Genomic DNA, 25,878 nt, shown 5'->3' with positions numbered 1-25,878 from the left:
AGTCACCGTCTACGGTGATTTTAGAGCTCAAGAAAAGGAAGTCTGTCACTGTTTCCAGTTTTTTCCCATCTATTTGGCATGAAGTGATGGCATTAGTTTTTTGAATGTTTCTCTTTATAGGTTATTACAAACTATATATTTTAAAGTATTTGTTTATATATTTATTTGGAAGCATCAGCTCTTACTTGCAGCACTCAAGATCTTCACTGAGTCATGTGGGATCTTTCATTGAGGCCATGGACTCTCTAGTTGTGGCATGTGTGTTCTTCATATGGGCTCTGGAGCACATGCACTTAGTAGTAGCAGCATGCAGGGTTAGTTGCTCTGCAGCTTATGCGACCTTAGTTCCTGGACCGGGGATCAGATCCATATCTCCTGCATTGCAAGGTGGATTCTTAACCCCTGGACCCCCAGGGAAGTTCCAGTTATTACAAAATATTGAGTATAGTTCTCTGGGCTATCCAATAGGTTCTTATTGGTTATTCACTTTGTATATAGTAGTGGATGGGTGCTCGGTCACTCAGTCATGTCTGTCTGATTCTTTGTGACCCACATGGACTGTAGCCCACCAGGCTCCTCTGTCCATGGAATTTTCCAGGCAAGAATACTGGAATGGGTTGCCATTTCCTCCTCCAGGGGATCTTTCCAACCCAGGGATCAAACCCACATTTCCTGTGGCTCCGGCATTAGCAGCTAGATTCTTTACCACTGAGCCACTTGAGAAGCATATAGTAGTGTGTATATGTTAATCCCAATTTCCTAATTTAGCCCTCCCCACTTTTGACTTTGGTAACTATAAGTTTGTTTTCTATGTCTGTGGGTCTATTTCTGTTTTGTAGATAAGTTCATTTGTATCTGTTTTTTTTAGATTCCACTCATAAGTGATACCCTGTGATTTTTGTCTTTCTCTGTCTGGGTTACTTTTCTTAGTATGGTTATCTCTAGGCCTATCCATGTTGCTGCAAATGGCATTATTTTGTTCTTTTTTATAACTGAGTAAATGTATATATACCACATATTCTTTATCCAGTCATCTGTTCGTGGACATTTAGGTTGCTTCCACGTATTGGCTGTTGTAAATAGTGCTGTGATGAACATTGGGATGCATGTATCATTTCAAATTAAGGTTTTCTTCAGATATATGCCCAGGAGTGGGATTGCAGGAGTGTATGATAGCTCTATTTTTAGTTTTTAAGGAACCTTCATACTATACTCCAAAGTGAATCTGTAAATTGCCTTGGGTAGGGAGTTGTTTTAACAACAGTAATTCTTCCGGTTCAGGAACATGGTATATCTTTCTGCCTGTTTGTGTCATCTTCAGTTTCTTTCATCAGTGTCTTACCATTTTCAGAGTATAGGTCTTTTGCCTCCTTTGACAGGTCTCTTTCTAGATATTTTCATCTTTGTGATGTGATGGTAAGTGAGGTTGTCTCCTTAATTTCTCTTTCTGATCCTCCATTGTGAGTGTATGGAAATGCAATAGATTCCTGTGTGTTAATGTTGTATCCTACAACTTTACCACATTCACTGATGTGCTCTAGAAGTTTTCTGATAGCATCTTTAGGGTTTTCTGTGTATAAAAGTGAAAGTTAAAGTCTCTCAGTCATGTCCGACTATTTGTGACCCCATGGACTATACAGTCCATGGAATTCTCCTGGCAGAATACTGGAGTGGGTAGCTGTTCCCTTCTCCAGGGGATTTTCCCAACCCAGAGATCAAACCCAGGTCTCCCACATTGTGGGAAAATTTTTTACCAGCTGAGCCACCAGGGAAGCAAATATAGTGTCATGTCAACTGCAAATGGTGACAGTTTTACCTCTTCTTTTCCAATTTGGATTTTTTTTTTAATTTCTCATTCTTTTTTGACTGCCATGGCCAGGACTTCCAAAACTGCACTGAGTAAAAGTGGTAAATGTGGACATCCTTGTCTTGTTCCTGATCTTAGAGGAAATGTGTTGAGTATGATGTTTACTGTGCGTTTGTCATATATGGCCTGTATTATGTTGAGATATGTTCCCTCTATTCCCACTTTCTGGAGAGTTTTCATCATAAATGGGTGTTGAATTTTATCAAAAGCTTTTTCTGCATTTATTGAGATGGTCATATGACTTTTATTCTTCAGTTTGTGAATGTGGTATATTCCACTGATTAATTTGTGGATATTGAAAAAACCTTGTATTCCTGTAAATACCACTTGATCATGGCATTTGTTGTTCAGTCGCTAAGTCATGTTTGGCTCTGCATCCCATGAATTGCAGCATGCCACGCTTCCCGGTCCTTCACTATCTCCCGGAGTTTGCTCAAACTCATGTCCACTGAGACTGTGATGCCATCCAGCCATCTCATCCTCTGTCACCCCCTTCTCCTCCTGCCTTCAATCTTCCCCAGAATCAGGGTCTTTTTAGTCAGTTCTTTGCATCAGGAGGCCGAAGTATTGAAGCTTCGGCTTCAGCATCAGTCCTTCCAATGAATAGTCAGGGTTCATTTCCTTTAGGATTGACTGGTTTGATCTTGCAGTCCAAGGGACTCTCTAGAGTTTTCTCCAGGACCACAATTCAAAAGCATCAATTCTTCAGCACTCAGCCTTCTTTATGGTCTAGTACGTGACTACTGGTATATGATCCCTTTAATGAATTGTTGGATTCAGTTTGCTAATATTCTGTTGAGGATTTTTCATCAGTGATAATTGGCCTGTAATTTTCTTTTGGGAAGTACCTTTGTCTGTTTTCTGTATTAGGGTGATGGTGGCTTCATACCATGAGTTTGAAAGTGTACCGTTCTCTGCAGTTTTTGAAATAGTTTCAGAAGGATAGATGTTAACTTTTCTCCAAATGTTTGGTAAAATTCATGTGTTAAATCTTCTGGTCCTGGGCTTTTGTTTGTTGAAAGTTTTAAAGTTACAGTTTCAATTTCAGTACTTATAATTGGTCTGTCATATTTTCTATTTATCCCTTGTTCATTCTTGAGAGATTGTACCTTTTTAAGGATTTATAAACCTGGGTCTCCTGCTTTGTAGGCAAATTCTTTACCGATGAGCCACCAGGAAAACCCAGTAGTCTCTTGTGGTCCTTTGTATTTCTGTGGTGTTGGTTGTAGCTTTTTTCATTGCTAATTTTATTGATTTGGGGTTTCCTTGGTGGCTCAAACAGTAAAGAATCTGCCTACAGACCCTGGTTCGATGCCCGGATCAGGAAGATCCCCTGGAGAAGGGAGTGGCTACCCACTTCAGTATACTTTCCTGGAGAATGCTATGGACAGAGTAGTATGACAAGCTACAGTCTATGAAGTCACAAAGAGTCAAACACAGCTGAGTGACTGAAACTTTCACTTTATTGATGTGGACCCTTTCCCTTTTTTTCTTGATGATTCTGAGTAAAGGTTTATCAATTTTGTTAATATTTTCAAAGAACTAACTTTTAATTTTTTGATTTTCTGTTGTATTTTAGTCTCTACTTCATTTATTTTCTTCTCTGAGACTTATGAATTCTTTCCTTCTACTAATTTTGGGTTTTGGTTATTCTTCCTCTCTAGTTGATTTAGGTATAAGATTAGATTGTTCATTTGAGACTTTCCTTGTTTCATGATGTAAACTTACATCACTGTACACTTCCCTCTTAGAGCTACCTTTAGTTAGTTAGTTAGTTCAGTCACTCAGTCGTGTCCGATTCTTTGTGACCCCATGAATCACAGCACGGCAGGCCTCCCTGTCCATCACCAACTCCCGGAGTTCACTCAAACTCATGTCCATCGAGTCGGTGATGCCATCCAGCCATCTCATCCTCTGTCGTCCCCTTCTCCTCCTGCCCCCAATCCCTCCCAGCATCAGAGTCTTTTCCAGTGAGTCAACTCGCCGCACGAGGTGGCCAAAGTATTGGGGTTTCAGCTTTAGCATCAGTCCTTCCAATGAACACCCAGGATTGATTTCCTTTATTTTTTTTTTATGGTGGGAAATTTTTAATTATTAAAAGCACCATGCTTTGTGCAAGACACATTCTGTAATTCTCTTTCATGTTAGAATGTGACTAAAAGTCAAATATATACAATAAAGAAAAAATCAAGTACTATTTCTCGAAGTAATTAAAGAAAGAACAACAAATTTTTAGGGAGAAGTATACTCTTCAACATCGCTACAGTTTATGTTTTGAGAAAATGGACTGGTTGGATCCCCTTGCAGTCCAAGGGACTCTCAAGAGTCTTCTCCAACACCACAGTTCAAAAGCATCAATTCTTCAGCGATCAGCTTTCTTCACAGTCCAACTCACACATCCATATACGACCACTGGAAAAACCATAGCCTTGACTAGACAGATCCTTGATTGGCAAAGTAACGTCTCTGCTTTTTAATATGCTATATAGGTTGGTCATAACTTTAAAAGAGCTACCTTTAGCAAATAAAATTCTGTTCAATTAGAAAATAAACAGATTGTGATTAAAGTTTGAAATATTAAGATATAAGGCTATAGTAATGTTTATCCTTTCTTTTCTTTCAATTGCTAAAATTAAACTACAGAAAGGTTAAAACAGTGATACTAAAATCTCTTGAAAATCTTATCAGCTGTGCTGTGTATTAATGAAACTGAGGCTTTCCATTTTTAGAAGATGTCATGTAGCAGAATGGGACTTGAGGGTTGAGAGGACCGAGAATGATAAAGTCCAGTGAAAAGGAGCTCTTAAGTATAATCTTAGCTGAAAAACTCTCTGGTCTTAATAAGTCTTGTGAATTGCTGATTTACTTGCTTTTCTTTCCTTGGAACTTTTTCTGAAGCTCATGACCTTCTTTGCTTCTGTTTTTCACTTTTCTCACCTCTCGTTTATACATTTTGGCAAATCAAATGATTGTGCCTTTCCTGTAGTTATCACAAGTCATGGGCTCATATAGAATGTTTTAACTTCAGTTCAACAGAACAGAAAACTGCATTTTCACTCCACTATCTTTTTCAGCAGAAGTATCTTCCAGTGGAAATATTACAAAAAGAATTTCATTCCTAGAATAATACCTAGTCTTCAGAAAGTTTCATATAAAAAGAGATAGGATGAATAAGTATCTTTGAGTCGAAGGTTCTTAGCATTTTGATACTATTATATATTATGATATGTTCTTTTCTTATTTATAGATTTTAAAATATTGGTTGTAACTTGCTGTAGATATAGTCACAGTTCAGTTCAGTCGCTCAGTCGTGTCCAACTCTTTGCAACCCCGTGAATCGTAGCATGCCAGGCCTCCCTGTCTATGACACACTCCTGGAGTCTACTCAAACTCACGTCCATTTAGTCGGTGATGCCATCCAGCCATCTCATCCTCTGTCGTCCCCTTCTCCTCCTGCCCCCAATCCCTCCCAGCATCAGAGTCTTTTTCAGTGAGTCAACTCTTCGCATGAGGTGGCCAAAGTATTGGAGTTTCAGCTTTAGCATCAGTCCTTCCAATGAACACCCAGGACTGCTCTCCTTTAGGATGGACTGGTTGGATCTCCTTGCAGTCCAGGGGACTCTCAAGAGTCTTCTCCAACACCACAGTTCAAAAGCATCAATTCTTTAGCACTCAGCTTTCTTTATAGTCCAGCTCTCACAACCATACATGACCACTGGAAAAACCATAGCCTTGACTACATGGACCTTTGTTGGCAAAGTAATGTCTTTGCTTTTTAATATGCTATCTAGGTTGGTCATAACTTTCCTTCCAAGGAGTAAACGTCTTTTAATTTCATGGCTGCAATCACCATCTGCAGTGGTTTTGGAGCCCCCAAAAATAAAGTCTGAAACTGTTTCCACTGTTTCCCCATCTATTTCCCTTGAAGTGATGGGACCACATGCCATGATCTTAGTTTTTTGAATGTTGAGCTTCAAGCCAACTTTTTCACTCTCCTCTTTCACTTTTATCAAGAGGCTTTTTAGTTGCTCTTCACTTTCTGCCATAAGGGTGGTGTCATCTGCATATCTGAGGTTATTGATATTTCTCCCAGCAATCTTGATTCCAGCTTGTGCTTCTTCCAGCCCAGCGTTTCTCATGATGTACTCTGCATAGAAGTTAAATAAGCAGGATGACAATATATATAGCCTTGACGTACTCCTTTTCCTATTTGGAACTAGTCTGTTGTTCCATGTACAGTTCTGACTTTTGCTTCCTGACCTGCATACAGGTTTCTCAAGAGGCAGGTCAGGTGCTCTGGTATTCCCATCTCTTTCAGAATTTTCCACAGTTGATTGTGATCCACACAATCAAAGGCTTTGGCATAGTCAATAAAGCAGAAATATATGTTTTTCTGGAACTCTCTTGCTTTATTGATGATCTAGCAGATGTTGGCAATTTGATCTCTGGTTCCTCTGCCTTTTCTAAAACCAGCTTGAACATCTGAAAGTTCATGGTTCACATATTGCTGAAGCCTGGCTTGGAGAATTTTGAGCGTTACTTTACTAGCATGTGAGGTGAGTGTAATTGTGCGGTATTTTGAACATTCTTTGGCATTGCCTTTCTTTGGGATTGGAATGAAAACTGACCTTTTCCACTCCTGTAGCCACTGCTGAGTTTTCCAAATTTGCTGTCATATTGAGTGCAGCACTTTTACAGCATAATCTTTCAGGATTTGAAATACTCTACTGGAATTCCATCACCTCCACTAGCTTTGTTGGTAGTGATGCTTTCTAAGGCCCACTTGACTTCACATTCCAGGATGTCTGGCTCTAGGTCAGTGATCACACCATCGTGATTATCTGGGTTGTGAAGGTCTTTTTTATAGTTCTTTCATGTATTCTTGCCACCTCTTCTTAATATCTTCTGCTTCTGTTAGGTCCATACGATTTCTGTCCTTTATCAAGCCCATCTTTGGATGAAATGTTCCCTTTGTATCTCTAATTTTCTTTCCTATTCTGTTGTTTTCCTCTGTTTCTTTGCATTGATCACTGAGGAAGGCTTTCTCCTCTCTCCTTGCTATTATTTGGAACTCTGCATTCAAATGGGAATATCCTTCCTTTTCTCCTTTGCTTTTCACTTCTCTTCTTTTCTCAGCTATTTGTAAGGCCTCCTCAGACAGCCATTTTGCTTTTTTGCATTTCTTTTCCATGGGGATGGTCTTGATCCCTGTCTCCTGTACAATGTCACGAACCTACGTCCATAGTTCATCAGGCACCCTGTGTATCAGATCTAGTCCCTTAAATCTGTTTCTCACTTCCACTGTATAATCATAAGGAATTTGATTTATGTCATACCTGAATGGTCTAGTGGTTTCCCTAATTTCTTTAAGTCTGAATTTGGCAGTAAGGAGTTCATGATCTGAGCTACAGTCAGCTACCGGTCTTGTTTTTGCTGACTGTATAGAGCTTCTCCATCTTTGGCTGCAAATAATATAATCAATATGATTTCAGTGTTGACCATTTTGTTCATTTGGTTCATCTATATCATTCCTGCCAGATATAGTCACAACAGGATATAAATTAGGTATAAAGTTCTTATGTTATAACTTAATTTTCTGCACTGTAGGAGATTATGAATTAAAAAACTGAAATGTTCTTTAAAAATCTTTGAAAAAATCATTTTTTAATAAAATTGATAGTGAAACTGAAAATCATTCAGTGTGTTACATAATAGTATGATGATTGTAATTACAGTAAATAAATAGTTGGTGATGTCATGGTGGCACAGCTGATGTGTTATAGAAAGGGTCCTGTGAATAGCAATATATAACCTCAGTGATATCATAGTAGCCTATTAAGTATGAATTTTGATGGCTTGATTCTTTTCATGATTTGACAGATGCCAACTGGTTATATGTATCTCAGTTATAATTATACATATATGTAGAGATGTGTAATGCTAAAATGTTTAATTATTTTATGTGCTAAGGTTAAGAATACTAAAAATTTAAAATTCTGAAATATATCTTCCATAGAAAATGCCAAGAAATGATTTTTTATTAAATTTACATAGAGTTTAGAAATGAAATTATTAAAAATTACTGTGTGTTTGCTTGTGCTTAGTCACTCAGTCATGTCTGACTTTTTGTGACCCCATGGACTCTAGCCCGCCAGGCTTCTCTGCCCATGGTATTTTCCAGGGAAGAATACTGGAGTGGGTTGCCATTTCATCCTCTAGGTGATCTTCCTGACCAGAGATTGAACCAGTGTCTCTTGTGTCTCAAGAAATCCTGTCAGATTCTTTACCTGCTGAGCCATCAGGGATTATTGTATTAATATATAATGATAGTGAGGAAAATGGTTATATAAATGCTGTGTCTTATTAGCAGGAATATTTATTTTGAATTCCTCCCAATTTTAGCGTGCAGTGGTTTATGCCATATTTATGTATTATTTATAAACTAATTTATAATTATAAATTTATTAGTTATAGTTATGGTATTATCATGATTCACTTTTGTTAATGTAAGTTTTCTGTTTTTCAGAAAAGAAAAATTGAAGTACTGATATTATGTTTCAATGATATGTGTTAGCTTTATTAATTTAAGAACCCAATAATGTTTGAAGGATGCAGTGAAAAGTCCTAGATCTGCTTAAAACTCATGCTTATTCTTTAGATAATTTTTTGGCTAGAGAATGAAATGCTCTGTGATCTATTTAAATAATCTACTTATAGATTATTAGTGATTATCTGCACAAGGGTAAATAATGCTATACTTACTAGAGCAGAAGACAGCAACAAGTCTTTTGTACCTGTCTAAGGCATATTGTCACATTGTGAAGTTTTAGTGAAATATTTAATAGTTTATTGGAGGGATTTGAAGAAAAGTAAGAAGAACTGAAATGTAATTATAAGATACAAAGAACTGAAAAAAAAAGAAAAAAATTTTTCTGGGACTCACTTCTCACTGCCCTGGAGAACTTAATATTTGAGCCAATTTATAATATTCCCTTCTCTTTCTATTTGTTTGTTACTCGCTCTGAGGAATGAATTTGTCTCTGTTACTCTGTCAGTGTCTCTCTGAGACTGAGATGTGAGATGTATTATCAGACTTTATTTTCAACTTTCCCTTACTTTAGACCTTTATATTTTTTTGAAGCCTTTCAGTATCTCTTTTTGTCTCCCTCTCTTTTTTTTCTATTTCTGTCATTGATTTTCTTTGGACTTATCTCTATGTTTCATGGCTTACAGATAAATATACCCTGCAGATGTAAATTATTATTGCTGGATGGATTAATGTTGAGCGAATAAAATGTCTTATGATACTTTCCACATTAATAAATGGATTATTATTTCAATTGCTTGTCTCAATAGTCTTCCAATCCTTTCTGCATCTTGCACTCAGTGATATTGATATTCAGAAATATTAAAGTAGCAGTCTAAAATTTTACTCAGGAGATGGAAAAACTGAGTAAAGTACAGCTATTTTCTTAGAAGAGATTATGTGATTTCTATGAGAGAAATTTAACTTTTATTTACTCAAGATCCTGGTGTTCTGGGTATTTTTTAATCAGTGAAAAAATATTTAGCTCACCATAGTATCAACCGTATTATTTTAATAATCACTCAAATACTGATATGCTTTCATTGTTAGAAACTATTTTATTTTCAATTAGGATGCAATTATTTTCTTTTAGATTAAAATAATACATTTTTTGAATATATGTATATTCACTTCAGTGACATTTTATGGTAAATAATTTAAATTGTGCATCTGTACATTACCAGTTTGGCAGCTCTTCCTTTCTTTTTCAGCTCAGTAATGTTAATTATTCTCATTCCTTGGTTTCTAAATTAAATGAAAATCAAGATACTTTCAATCCATCATATGAAACAGCACAATCTAGACCATTATTTGAAAGATTAAACAGGTAAGCAAAGATGTTGAAGGTAATAACCTGTAGCATTTGTTTCTTAAATTATTAATTTGCTTTTAACAGACACAACTATTTTTAGTTAGAGATGTAAACAGACCTAAATATTACTGCCAGAAAAAAAACACTATCAATTAAATATAGTATTTCATTAAATCACTTTTAAGTAATTATTGTCGAATTGACCTTTAACTGATTTATTTTAAAAAATATTTGGGGCAAGGTGTTTTGCACCTGTTTTGTAATTTCCATGAATTACTAGTTTCCTTTACTGTGTCATATCATATTAACTTCTTTTTCATATCTGGTAGTTGATCAGTGCCCTATTTTTATTTTCTAGGTGTCTGTATATAAACCCTAGCTCTTTTTTTAAAAAATCCATTGAACTTGTCAAACCAGTTTGAATTATTTCTTGTTAATTGTGATGGGAAACCTTGACTCTGTAATCCTATCCAAGTCTTCATATTAGTAGATAGCACCACTATTCACTCAGTTGCTTAAGCCAAAATAAAAGTTGTCCTTGATTTCTTCCTTTTCTTCATCTCTCAATATACATTTCACCAACAAAGTATTGTCATTTCTGCATTTAAAGAAACCTTAATATTATTTACTTACGTTTTTGTCTCTAAGGGTTCCATCCCAGTCTAAGCAAGCACTGCTTCTTGCCTGGAGAATTGTAAAAGCCACAGAACAATTCTTTCTCTCTTTGTTCTGAGATTTTTTTAAACAACTTTATTAATGTATTATCAACATATAACAAACTGAACTTACCTAAAATGTGCACTTTGGTAAGTTTTGGCGTATTTTAAAAATAATGAACATATTCATCATCTCCTGTAGTTTCTTGGGCACCTTTGTAAATCCATCCTTCTGGTCATTTTACATCACTTACTCCCATCCCAAGGCAATTGTTGATCTGATTTCTGTTACTATCAATTAGTCTGTAAGTGAATTATACTGTATGTTTTCCCATTTTTGGTTTATCTTTTTTCACTCAGCATATTTACTTTGAGATTCATCTTTCTTGTTTATTGTGTGTATCAGTAAGTCCATTTCTTTTTATTGCTGAGTAGTTTTCCATTGTATGAATATAGCAAAGTTTATTCATCTGTTGATGGACAGTTGGGTTTTTTTCTCCCAGTTTTGGCTATTCCAAAATAAAGCTACTATGAACATTGATGTCGAAATCTTGTTTGAATATATGCTTTCATTTCTGTTGGGTAGATATCTACAGGGCTTCCCTCATAGCTCAGTCGGTAAAGAATCTACCTGCAATGTAGGAGATCTGGGTTTGATTCCTGGGTTGGGAGGATTCCGTGGAGAAGGAAATGACAACCAACTCCATATTCTTGCCTGGAGAATCCCATAGACCAAAGAGCCTGGCAGGCTGCAGTCCATGGGGTCGCCCGAGAGTCAGACATGACTTAGTGACTAAACTACCACCAAATACCTACATATGGAATGGCTTGTATGTGTTTAACATTTTAAGAAACTGGCAGACTTATTTCCCAAGTGATTCGTGTCATTTCTACATTCCCAACAGCAAAGAATGAGTTTCATTTGCAATACATTCTTGACAACACTTGGTATGGTTAGTCTTTTAAAATTTATGCTACTTTAGTCAACATGTAATGGTATCTTATTGGGATTTTAATGATGTTGGCATCTTTTCATGTGCTTACTAATCATTTATGTATCTTTGGTGAAATGCTTAGCCTTTTCATTTTCTTAATGGTGTCTTCTTGACACTAACCTTTTTTTTTTACAAAGGTTTTAATTTTGATGAAATGCAATTGGTTAATTTTTTATATATGAATCATGCATATGGTGTCAAAGCTAACAAGTCTTTGCCTGAGGCAAGGTTATGAAGATTTTCTCTTATGTTTACTTCTGTCTTGTGGTTTTGCAATATAACATTTTCCATTTTGAGTTAATTTTTTATGTGTAGTATGAGGATCATAAGGATATGGTGTGATGAAATAAGGAACTAATTTCATCATTTGCATTTATGGAAAGAAAAGAATATCTTTACCCCATTGAGTGCTTTGAGATGTTTGTTGAAGATTAATTGACAAGAGTATAAAGTATTTTCCCCGTAATCTCAGTTCTGTTCTATTGAAAAATCATGTCTGTTTTTATGTTTGTCACACTGTCTCAACTACTAAAGCTTTACTGTAAGTTTTGAAATTGGGAATTGTATTCAGTTCAGTTCAGTTCAGTTGCTCAGTCATGTCCGACTCTTTGTGACCCCATGAATCACAGCACGCCAGGCCTCCCTGTCCATCACCAACTCCCGGAGTTCACTCAAACTCATGTCCATCAAGTTGGTGATGCCATCCAACCATCTCATTCTCTGTCGTCCCCATCTCCTCCCACCCCCAATCCCTCCTAGTATCAGACTCTTTTCCAGTGAATCAACTCTTCGCACGAGGTGGCCAAGTATTGGAGTTTCAGCTTTCGCATCAGTCCTTCCCATGAACACCCAGGATTGATCTCCTGTATTAGTCCTCCAATTTATTCTTTTTTAAAAAAAATGTTTTAGCTTGTCTTAGTCCTTTGTATTTTCATATGAATTTTAGGATAAGCCTGTCCATTTCTGGGGAAAGGAAGTTTAATTTGATTTTTATAGGGATTGTTTTGAATCTATAAACCAATTTTGGGAAAATTTTAACATTTTAACAATAGTGTCTCCTCTAATCCATGAAGATGAAATGTTTCTCCTAGTCAATTTTTGTCATATGTATGTCATAAGAGATTTATTCTTAATAGCCCCAAACTTGAACTAACCCAGATGTCCATTAAGAATAGAATATTATATAATATTCATATAATGGAATAGTACCCAGAAATGAAAAAAGTGAGCTGCTAATATATGTCATATCAAGCAAGAATATGCATAAATCTTAACACAAAAAGAGAATCATTGTACAATTTAATTTATATGATGTTCAGACAGCAAGCAGAATAGTGGTTACTTTTTGGAGGTGTGAACTTAGAGGTCATGAGAGAACTTTCCAGTGTACTTGAAGTGAGCTTTTCTTTCTCCTCAGCTTTATTGACCTGTGATCTGATGAATAAAAACTGTATGTATTTAAGTTGTCTGCTCTGATGATTTAACAGGCATACACATATTCAAATGATTACCATAATCATCGATCACCTCACATAGTTACCATTGTTATATGTATGGTGAGACCATTTAAGATCTATTCTGTTAACAAATTTCAAGAGGAAATGTAGCATTAAGAACTATAGTCTCCTTGTTATACATTAGATCCCCAGAGCTTATTCATCTTGTGACTGGATATTTGTACACTTGGACCGATTTCTCTCCATTTCCCCTACTTCCTCAGCCCCTAGCAACCATGATACTACCCTCTGCATTTTTTAATTTGGGATTCTGCATTTAAGTGAGATCTCACAGTATTTTTCTGTGTCTGGTTATTTCACTTAGCATAATATCCTCCCTGTTCATTCATGTTGCCATAAATATGATAATTTTTATTCTTAGGGATGAATAACATTCCATCTTATTTAACATCCTTTCATTTTTTCTCAATAATTGCAGTAGTTTTCTATGTAATGAAATTAATTACAGTAGCTTTTGATAAGCCTCATGTTTATATTGTTAAACAAGTATTTTATTCTTTTTATGCTGTTATGAATGGAATTATTTTCATTTAAAAAAATTTTGGGGGGTATAGTTGATTTACACTTGTTAATTTCAGCTGTATAGCAAAATGACACAGTTAAACATATATATTTCTTTTTCATATTTTTTTCCACTATGGTTTATCACAGGTTATTGAATATAGTTTGCTGTGCTATACAGTAGGACCTTGTTGTTTATCCATCCTATATATAATAGCTTGCATCTACTAATCCCAAACTCCTAATTCTCCTCTCCCCCAAGCCCCACTTGGCAACCACAAATCTGTTCTCTATGTCCATGAGTCTGTTTCATAGATAGGTATGTTTGTGTCATATTTTAGATTCTACATATAAATTATATCATATGGTATTTGCCTTCCTCTTTCTGACTGACTTTGCTTAGTGTAATAACCTCTAGGTCCATCCATGTTGCTGCAGATGGCACTGTTTCATTCTTTTTTATGGCTGAGTAATATTCCATCATATATATTTAATATATATCTTTATATCCATTCCTCCGTCAGTGGACTTTTAGGTTATGTCCATGTCTTGGCTATTGTATATAGTACTGCTACAAATATAGAGGTGCATCTGTCTTTTGAATTACAGTTTTATCTGGGTATATGCCCAGAAATGAGATTATTGGATCATATGGTAGTTCTATTTTTGGCTTTTTAAGGAGCCCCTTCATACTGTTTTCCCTAGTGCTGTACCAGATTACATTCCTGCCAGTATCAAAGGAGGGTTCCTTTTACTCCACACCCTCTCCAGCATTTATTTGTAGATGTTTTAATGGTGGCCATTCTGGCTGGTGTGAAGTCAGAAGTTTTGATTTGCATTTCTCTAACAGAGAATCTTTTCATGCACTTATTGGCCATACGTATGTCTTCTTTGGAAAATTGTCTATTTAGGTCTTCTGCCCATTTTTCAATTGGGTTATTTATTTCTTTGTTATTGAATTGTAAGAGCTGTTTCTCTATTTGGGAAGTTAATCCCTTGTCAGTTGTATCATTCGCAAATATTTCCTCCCAGTCTATAGGTTGTCTTTTCGTTTTGTTTATGGTTTCTTTTTCTGTGAAAAAGCTTGCAAGTTTGGTTAGATCCCCTTTGTTTATCTTTGCTTTTATTTCTGTTGCCTTGGGAGACTGACCTAAGAAAATACTGGGTACAGTTTATGTCAAAGAATGTTTTGCCTGTGTTCTCTACTAGACATTTTACAGTGTCTTGCCTTATATTTAAGTCTTTAGGCCCTTTTGAGTTTATTTTTGTGTAATTTGGAAGGGTGTGCTATTAACTTCATTGATTTCTGTGTAGCTGTCTGACTTCCCTAGTACTACTTGCTGAAGAAACTACCCTTTCCCCATTATGTATTCTTGCCTCCTTTTTCAAAGATTAACTGTCTGTATGTAGTTGCATGGGTTTATTTCTGGGCTGTCTACTCTGTTGTATTGATCCACATGTCTGTTTTTGTGCCAGTCACATGCTGCTTCGATTACTACAGCTGCGTAGTATTATCTGAAGTCTTGGAGAGTTATGACTCTTGCTCTGTTCTTTTCCTCAGGATCCTTTGGCAATTCTGGGACTTCTATAGTTCCATGTAAGTTTTAGGATTATTAATTCTAGTTCTGTGAAAAAACATCATGGAAAATTTAACAAGGATTGCATTAAATCTATAGATTGCTTTGGATAGTGTGGCCATTGTAACAGTATGGATTTTTCCAACCCAAGAACATGGGATATCTTTCCATTTCTTTGAATTATCTTCAATTTCTACTGTTAATGTTTTGTAGTTTACAGATATGTCTTTTACCTCCTTAGTGAGGTTTATTCCCAAGCATTTTTTTATGCAGTTTTGAAAGATACTGATTTTTTTCATGTTCCCTTTCTCTTATTTTATTATTAATATAAAGAAATGGAACCAATTTCTGTATGTTAATCTTATATCCTGCTACTTTGCTGAATTTATTAGTTATAATACTTTTTGTATGGAGTCTTTAGTGATTTCTAGATATAATATCATGTCATCTTACTATCGAGTGGTAAATTGACAATTTTGCTACTTCCCTAACAGTTCAAATACCTTTTGTTTCTTTTTCTTTTCTGATTACTGTGGCCGGGACTCCCAGTACTATGTTGAGTGAAGTGATGAGAGTGGGTATCCTTGTTTGGTTCCAGATTTTAGCAGAAAAGATTTTAGCTTTTCACCATTGAGTATTATATAGCTATGAGTCTGACATAAATATTTTGTATTATGTTGAAATATATTCCCTCTCTACCCTTTCATAAGGGTTTCTGTCATGAATTGATGTTGAATTTTATCAAATTTTTTTTCTGTATCTTGTGGTTTTTATCATTTCTTTTGTTGATGTATCACATTGATTTGTGTATGTTGAACCATTGTTGTAACTGTGGGATGACTCCAGCTTGGTAATGGTGTATGATCTTTTTTATGTGTTGTTGGATTTGATTTCCTAATGTTTTGTTGAGAATTTCTACATCTATGTTCATCAAAGATATTGACCTGTAATTTTCTTCTTACTGAAAAAACAGTGGGTCAGTAATGAAATCAAAGAAGAAATTTAGAAAATACCTGGAGGTTGGGTTCTCTGGTGGCTCAGTGTTAAAGAATCTGCTTGTCAATGCAGAAGACACAGGTTTGATCCCTGGTCCAGGAAGATCCCATATGCCATGGAGCAGCTAAGCCCATTTGCCGCAACTACTGAGCCTGTGCTCTAGAGGCCAGGAACTGCAACTGTTGAGCCCATATGCTTCATTATGGGCTCAGTACTGAAGCCTGCATGCCCTAGAGCCTGTGCTCTACAACAAGAAAAGCCACCACAATGAGAAGCCCATGCACTGCAATGAAGAGTAGCTCTGGCTCTCCACAACTAGAAAAAAGCCTGCAGAGCAATGAAGACCCAGCACAGTCAAGCATAAATAAATAAATTAGTTAAAAAATACCTTGAGGCAAGTGACAATGAAAACACAACCTTACAAAATTTATGGGATACAGCAAAAGATGTTCGTAGAGGGAAGTTCACAGCAATACAGGCCTTCTTTAAGAAACAAGAAAAATCTTAAACAACACAACCTACCACCTAAGAAGAAGTAGACAAAGAACAAACAAAACCTAAAGTCAGCCAAAGGAAGCAGATAATAAAGATCAGAGGAAATAAAATCAAGATTAAAAACAGTAGAAAAACTCAATATAACTGAGTTACTTCATTGAAAAGGTAAACAAAATTAATAAACCTTTGGCTAGGCTCACAAGGAGGAAAAGAGAGAAGACCCAAAAAAAGGAAACTAAGCAATGAAAGAGGAGAAATCATAATTGATACTACAGAAATAAAAAAGTTAAGAAATGGCTGTGAATAATTATTTTCCAACAAATTTGAAAACCTTAAAGAAATGGACAATTTTCTAGAAATATACAGCTTGCCAAAACTGAGTCAAGAAGAAATAGATAAATTTAACTGGCCAATTGCTAGAAGTAAAATAGAATCTGTAAAAACAATAATGAATGCCCTACAAACAAGTCCAGGACCAGATGGCTCCACAGGTGAATTCTACCAAACATACAAAGAAAAAATTATACTGAGTCTTTTCAAACTCTTCCCAAAAACTGAAGAAGGAATACTCCCAAAGACATTCTATGAAGCCACCATCAGTCTGATACCAAAACCAGACAAAGATACCACCAAGAAAGAAATTACAGGCCAACATCCTTGCAATTATTTTATTTTCTTAAAATTGTTTTGTTTTATTGAAAGGATCCTGATTGAGATATGTTTATGAAAAAATAAAATCTGAGCTGTTTCTTTACAAATCTTAAAAGAGACTGGAAAAGGTCAGTTTTCATTCTAATCACGAAGAAAGGCAATGCCAAAGAATGCTCAAACTACGGCACAATTGCACTCATCACACTAATTGCACATTACACACTATCAAAGTAATGCTCAAAATTCTCCAAGCCAGGCTTCAACATACAGCAGTATGTGAACTGGGAGTTTTCAGATGTTCAAGCTGGATTTAGGAAAGACAGAGGAACCAGAGATCAAACTGCCAACATCCATTGGATCATCAAAAAAGCAAGAGAGTTCCAGAAAAATATCTACTTCTGCTTTATTGACTATGCCAAACCATTTGACTGTGTGGATCACAGCAAACTGTGGAAAACTCTTGAAAGAGATGGGAATACCAGACCATCTGACCTGCCTCCTGAGAAATCTGTATGCAGGTCAAGAGGCAATAGTTAGAACTGGACATGGAACAACAGACTGGTTCCAAATCTGGAAAGGAGTATGTCAAGGCTATATATTGTCACCATGCTTATTTAACTTCTTTTCAGAGTACATCATGTGAAATGTCAGACTGGATGAAGCACAAGCTGGAGTAAAGATTGCCAGGAGAAATATCAATAACCTCAGATATGCAGATGACACCACCCATATGGCAGAAGCAAAGAAGAACTAAAGAGCCTCTTGATGAAAGTGAAAGAGTGAAAAAATTGGCTAAAACTCAACATTCTGAAAACAAAGATCATGGCATATGGTCCTGTCACTTCATGGCAAATAGATGGGGAAACAATGGAAACAGTGAGAGACTATTTTCTTGGGCTCCAAAATCACTACAGATGGTGACTACAGCCTTGAAATTAAAAGACATTTGCTCCTTGGAAGAAAAGCTGTGACCAACCTGCTGCTGCTAAGTCACTTCAGTCATGTCCGACTCTGTGTGACCCCATAGACGGAAGCCCACCAGGCTCCCCCGTCCCTGGGATTCTTCAGGCAAGAACACTGGAGTGGGTTGCCATTTCCTTCTCCAGTGTGTGAAAGTGAAGTCGCTTAGTCGTGTCCGACCCTTAGCGACCCCATGGAATGCAGCCTACCAGGCTCCTCCATCCATGGGATTTTCCAGGCAAGAGTACTGGAGTGGCTTGCCATTTCCTTCTCCATGACCAACCTAGACACATATTAAAAAGCAGAGACATTATTTTGCCAACAAACGTCCATCTATTCAAACTATGGTTTTTCCAGTAGCCATGTGTGGATGTGAGAGTTGGACTATAAAGAAAGCTGAGCACTGAAGAATTGATGCTATTGAACTATGGTGTTGGAGAAGACTCTTGAGAGTCCTTTGGGCTGCAGGGAGATCAAACCAGTCAATCCTAAAGGAAATCAGTCCTGAATATTCATTGGAAGCGCTGAAGCTGAAACTTCAATCTTTTGGCTACCTGATGTGAAGAACTGACTCATTTTAAAAGACCTTGATGCTGGGAAAGATTGAAGGCAGGAGGAGAAGGGGATGACAGAGGATGAGATGGTTGGATGGCATCACCGACTCAATGGCCATGAGTTTGAGTAAGCTCTGGGAACTGGTGATAGGCAGGAAAGCTTGGTGTGCTCCAGTCCATGGGGTCACAAACAGTCAGACATGACTGAGTGACTGAATTGAGCTGAACTGATCCATACTCAGTCACACAAGTGGAATCAAAATGTTATAATATGGATAATATATATATTTTAGAAAACTTAAGAATTTTTGCCTCACTTAAAAATTTATAACATTTTGATTCCACTTGTTTGACCTGCAGTTATTTTCTTAATTTTATTTTTGGATGGGCTTCCATTGTGGCTCAGCTGATAAAGAATCTGCCTGCAATTTTTGGATAGCCTGGTGGGCTACAGTCCATGGGGTCTCAAAAGAATTGAGCACATCTTAGTGACTAAACAACAAATAGAACATCATATTTAATTACTCTTTTGTCCATGTCATTTCCTCAGGTAAGAATAGTGGAATGAGTTTGCATATCCTTCTCCAGGGGATCTTCCAAGCCCAGGGATCAAACCCATTTCTCCTACTTGGCAGGAAGATTCTTTACTACTGTGCTAGCTGGGAAGGCGAAGTACGATGTTAGCTTTAGGTTTTTGTAGGTGCCCTTTGTCAGGCTGCACTTCTATTCCTAGTTTATTGAAGGCTTTTATCATGTGCTCTTTCTATGTCCTTTGAAATTATCACAGTTTGTTTTTATTCTATTAGTATATACTTTACTTTCAAATGTTAAACCACCTTGCCTTCCTGACATAAAAGCTGCTTAGTCATGTTCTATAACCCATTACATAAAGTGCTGGATTCTTTTTGGTAATATTTTGTTGATGATTTTTAAAAATATGTAGAGAGATTTATTATAGTTAATTCTGCTGTTCAGTTCAGTCGCTCAGTCGTGTCCGACTCTATGCGACCCCATGAATCACAGCACGCCAGGCCTCCCTGTCCATCACCAACCCCCGGAGTTCACTCAGACTCATGTCCACAGAGTCGGTGATGCCATCCAACCATCTCATTCTCTGTCGTCCCCTTCTCCTCCAGCCCCCAACCTTTCCCAGCATCAGAATCTTTTCCAGTGAGGCAACTCGTCGCATGAGGTGGCCAAAGTATTGGAGTTTCAGCTTTAGCATCAGTCCTTCCAGTGAACACCCAGGATTGATCTCCTTTAGAATGGACTGGTTGGATCTCCTTGCAGTCCAAGGGACTCTCAAGAGTCTTCTCCAGCACCACAGTTCAAAAGCATCAATTCTTCGGCGATCAGCTTTCTTCACAGTCCAACTCTCACATCCATCCATGACCATGGGAAAAACCATAGCCTTGACTAGACGGACGGGTATCTTCAGTTTTGTTGAAGAGATCTCTAATCTTTCCCATTCTATTGTTTTCCTCTATTTCTTTGCACTGATCACTGAGGAAGGCTTTCTTATCTCTCCTTGCTATTCTTTGGAACTCTGCATTCACATGGGTATATCGTTCCTTTTTTCTTTTGCCTTTTGCTTCTCTTCTTTTCTCAGCCATTTGTAAGACAACCATTTTGCCTTTTTGCATTTGTTTTTCTTGGGGTTGGTTTTGATCACCGCCTACTGTACACTGTCATGAACTTCCATCCATAGTTCTTCAGGCATTCTATCATCTATTCCCTTAATCTTTTTGTCACTTCCACTGTATAATTGTGAGAGATTTGATTTAGGTCATACCTGAATGGTCTAGTGGTTTTCCATACTTTCTTCCATTTCAGTCTAAATTTTGCAATGAGGAGTTTGCGATCTGAGCCACAGTCAGCTCCCGGTCTCATTTTTGCTGACTGTTTAGAGTTTCTCCATCTTTGACTGCAAAGAATATAATCAGTATGATTTCGGTGTTGATCATCTGGTGATGTCCATGTGTGGAGTCATCTCTTGTGTTGTTGGAAGACGGTGCTTGCTCTTTGTTGGCAAACAGTGCGTTTTCTTGGCAAAACTCTGTTAGCCTTTGCCCTGCTTCATTTTGTACTCCAAGGCCAAATTTGCCTATTGCTACAGGTATCTCTTGCCTTCCTACTTTTGCATTCCAGTCCCCTATAATGAAAAGGACATCTTTTGGGTGTGAGTTCCAGAAGATCTTATAGGTCTTCATAAACGGTTCAGCTTCAGCTTCTTCAGCATTACTGGTTGGGGCATAGACTTGGATTACTGTAATATTGAATGGTTTGCCTTGGAAACGAAGAGAGGTCATTCTGTCATTTTTGAGATTGCACCTAAGTACCACATTTTGGACTCTTTTGTTGACTATGATGGCTACTCCATTTCTTCTTGCCCACAGTAGTAGATATAATGGTCATTTGAGTTAAATTTCCCCATTCCAGTCCATTTTAGTTCACTGATTCCTAAAATGTTGACGTTCACTCTTTCCATTTCCTGTTTGACCACTTCCAGTTTACCTTGATTCATGAACCTAAACTTTGCCAACAAAGGTCTGTCTAGTTAAAGCTATGGTTTTTCCAGTAATCATTTACAGAGTGAGAGTTGGACTATAAAGAAAGCTGAGTGTCGAAGAATTGATGCTTTTGAACTGTGGTGTTGGAGAAGACTCTTGAGAGTCCCTTGGACTGCAAGGAGATCCAACCAGTTGATGCTAAAGGAAATCAATCCTGAATATTCATTGGAAGGACTGATGCTGAAGCTGAAACTCCAATACTTTGGCCACCTGATGTGAAGAATGGACTCATTTGGAAAGACCTTGATGCTGGTAAAGATTGAAGGCAGGAGGAGAAGGGGATCACAGAGGATGAAATGGTTGGATGGCATGACCGACTCAATGGACATGAGTTTGAATAAGCTCTGGGAGTTGGTGATGGACAGGGAAGCCTGGCGTGCTGCAGTCCATGGGGTCGCAAAGAGTCGTACACAACTGAGCGACTGAACTGAATTGACAGTAGCTAGAGAACTGAACGGAGAAGGCAATGGCAAGCCACTCTAGTACTATTGCCTAGAAAATCCCATGGATGGAGGAGCCTGGTAGGCTGCAGTTCTTGGGGTTGCTAAGGGTCGGACACGACTGAGTGACTTCACTTTCACTTTTCACTTTCACACATTGGAGAAGGAAATGGCAACCCACTCCAGTGTTCTTGCCTGGAGAATCCCAGGGACGGGGGAGTCTGGTGGGCTTCCGTCTATGGGGTCACACAGAGTCGGACACGACTGAAGTGACTTAGCAGCAGCAGCAGCAGAGAACTGAAAGGGCCTAGAAACCTTCTCATGGAAGAAGAAATTATCCAGAACTGGGTATTTTAAATTTTAGTCTAAATGATAATGACTGAAGTTTAGTCTAAATCATCTCCAAATACTGGATGCAAAAGAGGCATAAGATCAATTTTGCCAAGGGTTCTTCTATAGATAAGTCTTGAGAAATTAGAGAAATGTTAAAAAGTACATTCCTGGTCAGTATTTAAAGGAAATTGTGACAATCAAAGGAGACAGAACTGACAAGGTCATGACTCCCCTTCATCTGACTTACTCAACTAGAGACAGTTTAGCAGAGATGTTTTTTGTTTGCAAATATAGATTTTAAAATAAATTGTTAAAAATACAGATATTATACCTTAGTGTCAAACTTATTTTGAAAAATAGATCTCTCATTTATTAGTCACGAGACTGTAGCTAACTTATTTATATCTTTTGGCATTTCGTCTACCTCATCTAGACTAGCGGTAGCATCTTTCCTTCAGGGTTATATGGAAAAATCAATGTAATGATATATTGAAATCGCCCATGTTCCATAAATGCACTAAATCAGCTGCTAATAATTTTTTAAAATTTTTATGGAAGGATTCCAAAATTATTCAGAGACAGATTTTAGGAACTCATGTACACCCGGGGCGGATTCATGTCAATGTATGACAAAACCAACCAATATAATATTGTAAAATAATTAGCCTCCAATAAAAAATAAAATAAAAAGCAAGAATATCACTTCAAGAAAATGAAATGACTTACATGTTTAAAATATAAAGGGGGACTTCCTTCGTGGTCCAGTGTTCAAGACTCCGTGCTTCCAATGATGTTTATGATTTCCTTTTTCTACTTACTTTGGATTTAGTTTGCTCTTCTTTTTTTCTATTTTCTTAAGATGTACGTTTAACTTAGTGATTTGATATCTTTCTTCTCTTTTAATATATTTACAGCTGAAAAGCCGCGCTCAGAGGTCAGACAGTGATGAGTTGGAGGTTGTTTTTAAACATCTTGAGTATAAGACCTCACATTCAGTCAGGGATGAGTACCATTTTTCAAAGACATTTGAGTGGCCTTGTTTCCAACTAGAAGTTTGCTAAATTTCTAAATATCTGTGTATATAATATGTATTTTTCTCTGTTAAGTTTTTTTTATCACGGTTTCTCTACTACAAATTTTCTACTATAGATTTCTCTCCATTAGGATTAGAATGTTTGTTTTCTATTTCTTGTGTTTGGGATGTGTTGAGTTTCTTGGATTTGTGGACTTACTGTTTTTACCACATTTGAAAAAAATTCAGTCATTAATTTTTCAAATATTTTTTCTGATTCCTCTCCCCTCTTCTTTGGGAATCTAAATATTATATAAAATTGTCCAACTGAACTTGTATAACAGTTTACTGATGCTCTATTTATTTAAAAATTTTTTCCTCTCCTTTCATTTAAGCCACTCCAGTACTCTTGCCTAGAAAATCCCATGGGCGGAGGATCCTGGTAGGCTGCAGTCCATGGGGTCGCTACGAGTCAGACATGACTGAGTGACTTCACTTTCACTTTTCACTTTCACACATTGGAGAAGGAAATGGCAACCCACTCCAGTGTTCTTGCCTGGAGAATCCCAGGGACGGGGGAGCCTGGTGGGCTGCCGCCTATGGGGTCACACAGAGTCGGACACGACTGAAGTGACTTAGCAGCAGCAGCAGCATTTTATATATATTTTGTTAGAATTTCAAATTTACTAATTGTATCTTCTTTGGTAACCAATACTGGTAAATCTATTCAGTGCATTTTTCATCTCTAGAAGTTTGATTTAACTTCTCTGTTTATTTTCCAGGTATCTATTCAACATGCTTAATCTTTTGTCTAGCTTCTTTAAATAGGGAATATAGTTAGAATAAATCTTTTAATGTCCTTGTGTATAAAGTTAAAGTATATCATTTTGTGTCATTTCTTGGTCTGTTTCTAAAAACTGATTTTCCTCCTTATTAACGACTGCAACTTGCTGCTTCTTTGCAGTCTTGATAATTTTGTTTAGCTTCTACACCTTGTAAATCATCTTTTTGGTTTCTGGAAATGTCATATTCCTATAGATATCCTAAGCTTTGTTCTGGGATACAGTTTAGTTACTCGGAAGTAACATGATTCTTTTGAGACTTGCTTTAGAATTCGTTAAGCAGCACCAGGTACACCTTCATTCAGTCTGTAGCTATTTTGCCCTTGGCTGAGGCAATACTCTTCTGAGTCTTCTCTAGTTTTCTTTGGATAACAAGAGTTTCCACTCTGGTTGATGGAAACACAAAATTCCCATCTTTATCTGAGTTCCTGAAACTGTTCCACCTTCTCACATTGGGTTTCTTTTCCCAGTCTTGAGTAATTGCTTCATAGGCATTTGCTGGTAAGTACTTGGTTAAAAATTTGGTAACTCTCTGTAGATCTCCAGTTTGCTTTTTTATTTTGAAACACCCTCCTTCATGGTACTCTGCCCTGTGAATTCTGTTTTCTGTAGTCTCCCTGAACCCTCTGCTCTGTTTCCTCAAGAAGGGGATTCTTAGGACTCTGACTAGGTTTTTCCTTCAAGTATTCCATGGCATGGATACAGACAGTCTCAAGGCAGTAAACTAGGGGCAGTTATGGGATTCATTTAATTTGCTTTCTCTCTCTCAGGAATCATTATTCTGTTATACCTGATGACCAATGTCTGAAAATCATTGTCTCATGTATTTTGTCTAGTTTTTTAATTGTGTCAGTTGGGAGGGTTAATCTGGTCTCTTTTACTTCATGTGGGCAGTCAAAAGTCCTCAAATTCATATCTGCCCAGAAATCAGACTGATATTTTCAGAGGCAGAAAGTAGTCAATTTTGCTTTTGTACTTAGAATCTTAAAGTATTTCTTATTACTCTTTTCAAAAATAAAGCTCTGCATGATTTTTGGCCCTTTTGTACTTAAACCTTAAGTCATAAGTTTTCTTTTACTGATTATAATCTGGTCTTATTCCTCCTCTTTTCATTTTTCAAACATGCTGTAGATTTTGCATTTGTGCTTATTAGTCCATCCCCCAGAGGTGTATTTACTCCTTTCTTCACATGTGTAACCATTCTGTACCTTTAGCTTACTTATCAGTCCTTATTAGGGACTTTCCTGATCAAACTATCTGGAATAGGACCTCCAACATGTTATTCCATCATGTGATCCTGTAGCATGTCTAAAGGAGCTGTTACTATCTTTTTGTTTAATTTTTTCCATTCATTGTACTTAATAATTGTTAATTATCTTATTTGTTTAATATATTTTTTCACTAGAATATAAACTCTGCTGCTGCTGCTAAGTCGCTTCAGTCGTGTCCGACTCTGTGCGACCCCATAGACGGCAGCCCACCAGGCTCCGCCGTCCCTTGGATTCTCCAGGCAAGAACACTGGAGTGGGCTGCCATTGCCTTCTCCGAGAATATAAACTCTACTGTCTCCTTACTACATAGTAGGCATACATTGGGCTTCCCAGGTGGCAACAGTGGTAAAGAAGTCCCTGCCAATGCAGGAGACAAGAGATGCGATTTCAATCCCTGAGTCAGGAAGATCCCCTGGAAGAGGGCATGGCAACCCACTCCAGTATTCTTGCCTAGAGAATCCCAGGGACGGAAAATTCTGATGGGCTATGGTCCATCAGGTCACAAAGAGTTGGACATGACTGAAGCAACTTAGAAACAGCAGACTTGTATTAATTATCTGTTGAATACTGTTTATTCAGATAATAACTTTATCCCTATTTTGGTATATAATTTTGATGAATTTTATCTTTATCTCTAGGAAAAATAAATTGTTAAAAAAACTGGATTGATTTGTCTTAATACGTCTTTTATATGTTTCCCATCATTTCTTACTTCCATTTGTATAAGTAACAGTTCTGCCCAA

The 25,878-nt window shown here is 37.1% G+C and overlaps 1 protein-coding gene across 1 annotated transcript in view; it reads left to right on the top strand.

The window, feature by feature from the left end:
• The first annotated feature begins 4,853 nt into the window (after positions 1-4,853).
• The window catches only part of REDIC1 (regulator of DNA class I crossover intermediates 1), a 57,032-nt gene continuing 36,007 nt past the window's right edge, over positions 4,854-25,878 (top strand). Inside the window, 3 exon segments of the mRNA XM_088836691.1 lie at positions 4,854-4,971; positions 4,974-5,041; positions 9,665-9,780. Coding sequence (XP_088692817.1) covers positions 4,866-4,971; positions 4,974-5,041; positions 9,665-9,780 — 290 coding nt within the window. The 5' untranslated portion in view covers positions 4,854-4,865.

Source organism: Moschus berezovskii, chromosome 6 (genome assembly GCF_049115385.1).
Source record: "Moschus berezovskii isolate FMDL1 chromosome 6, NW_MosBer_1.0, whole genome shotgun sequence".
Lineage (NCBI taxonomy): Eukaryota > Metazoa > Chordata > Mammalia > Artiodactyla > Moschidae > Moschus > Moschus berezovskii.
The sequence above is the reverse complement of the archived record's forward strand: the minus strand, read 5'-3'. Positions and strand labels throughout refer to the sequence as shown.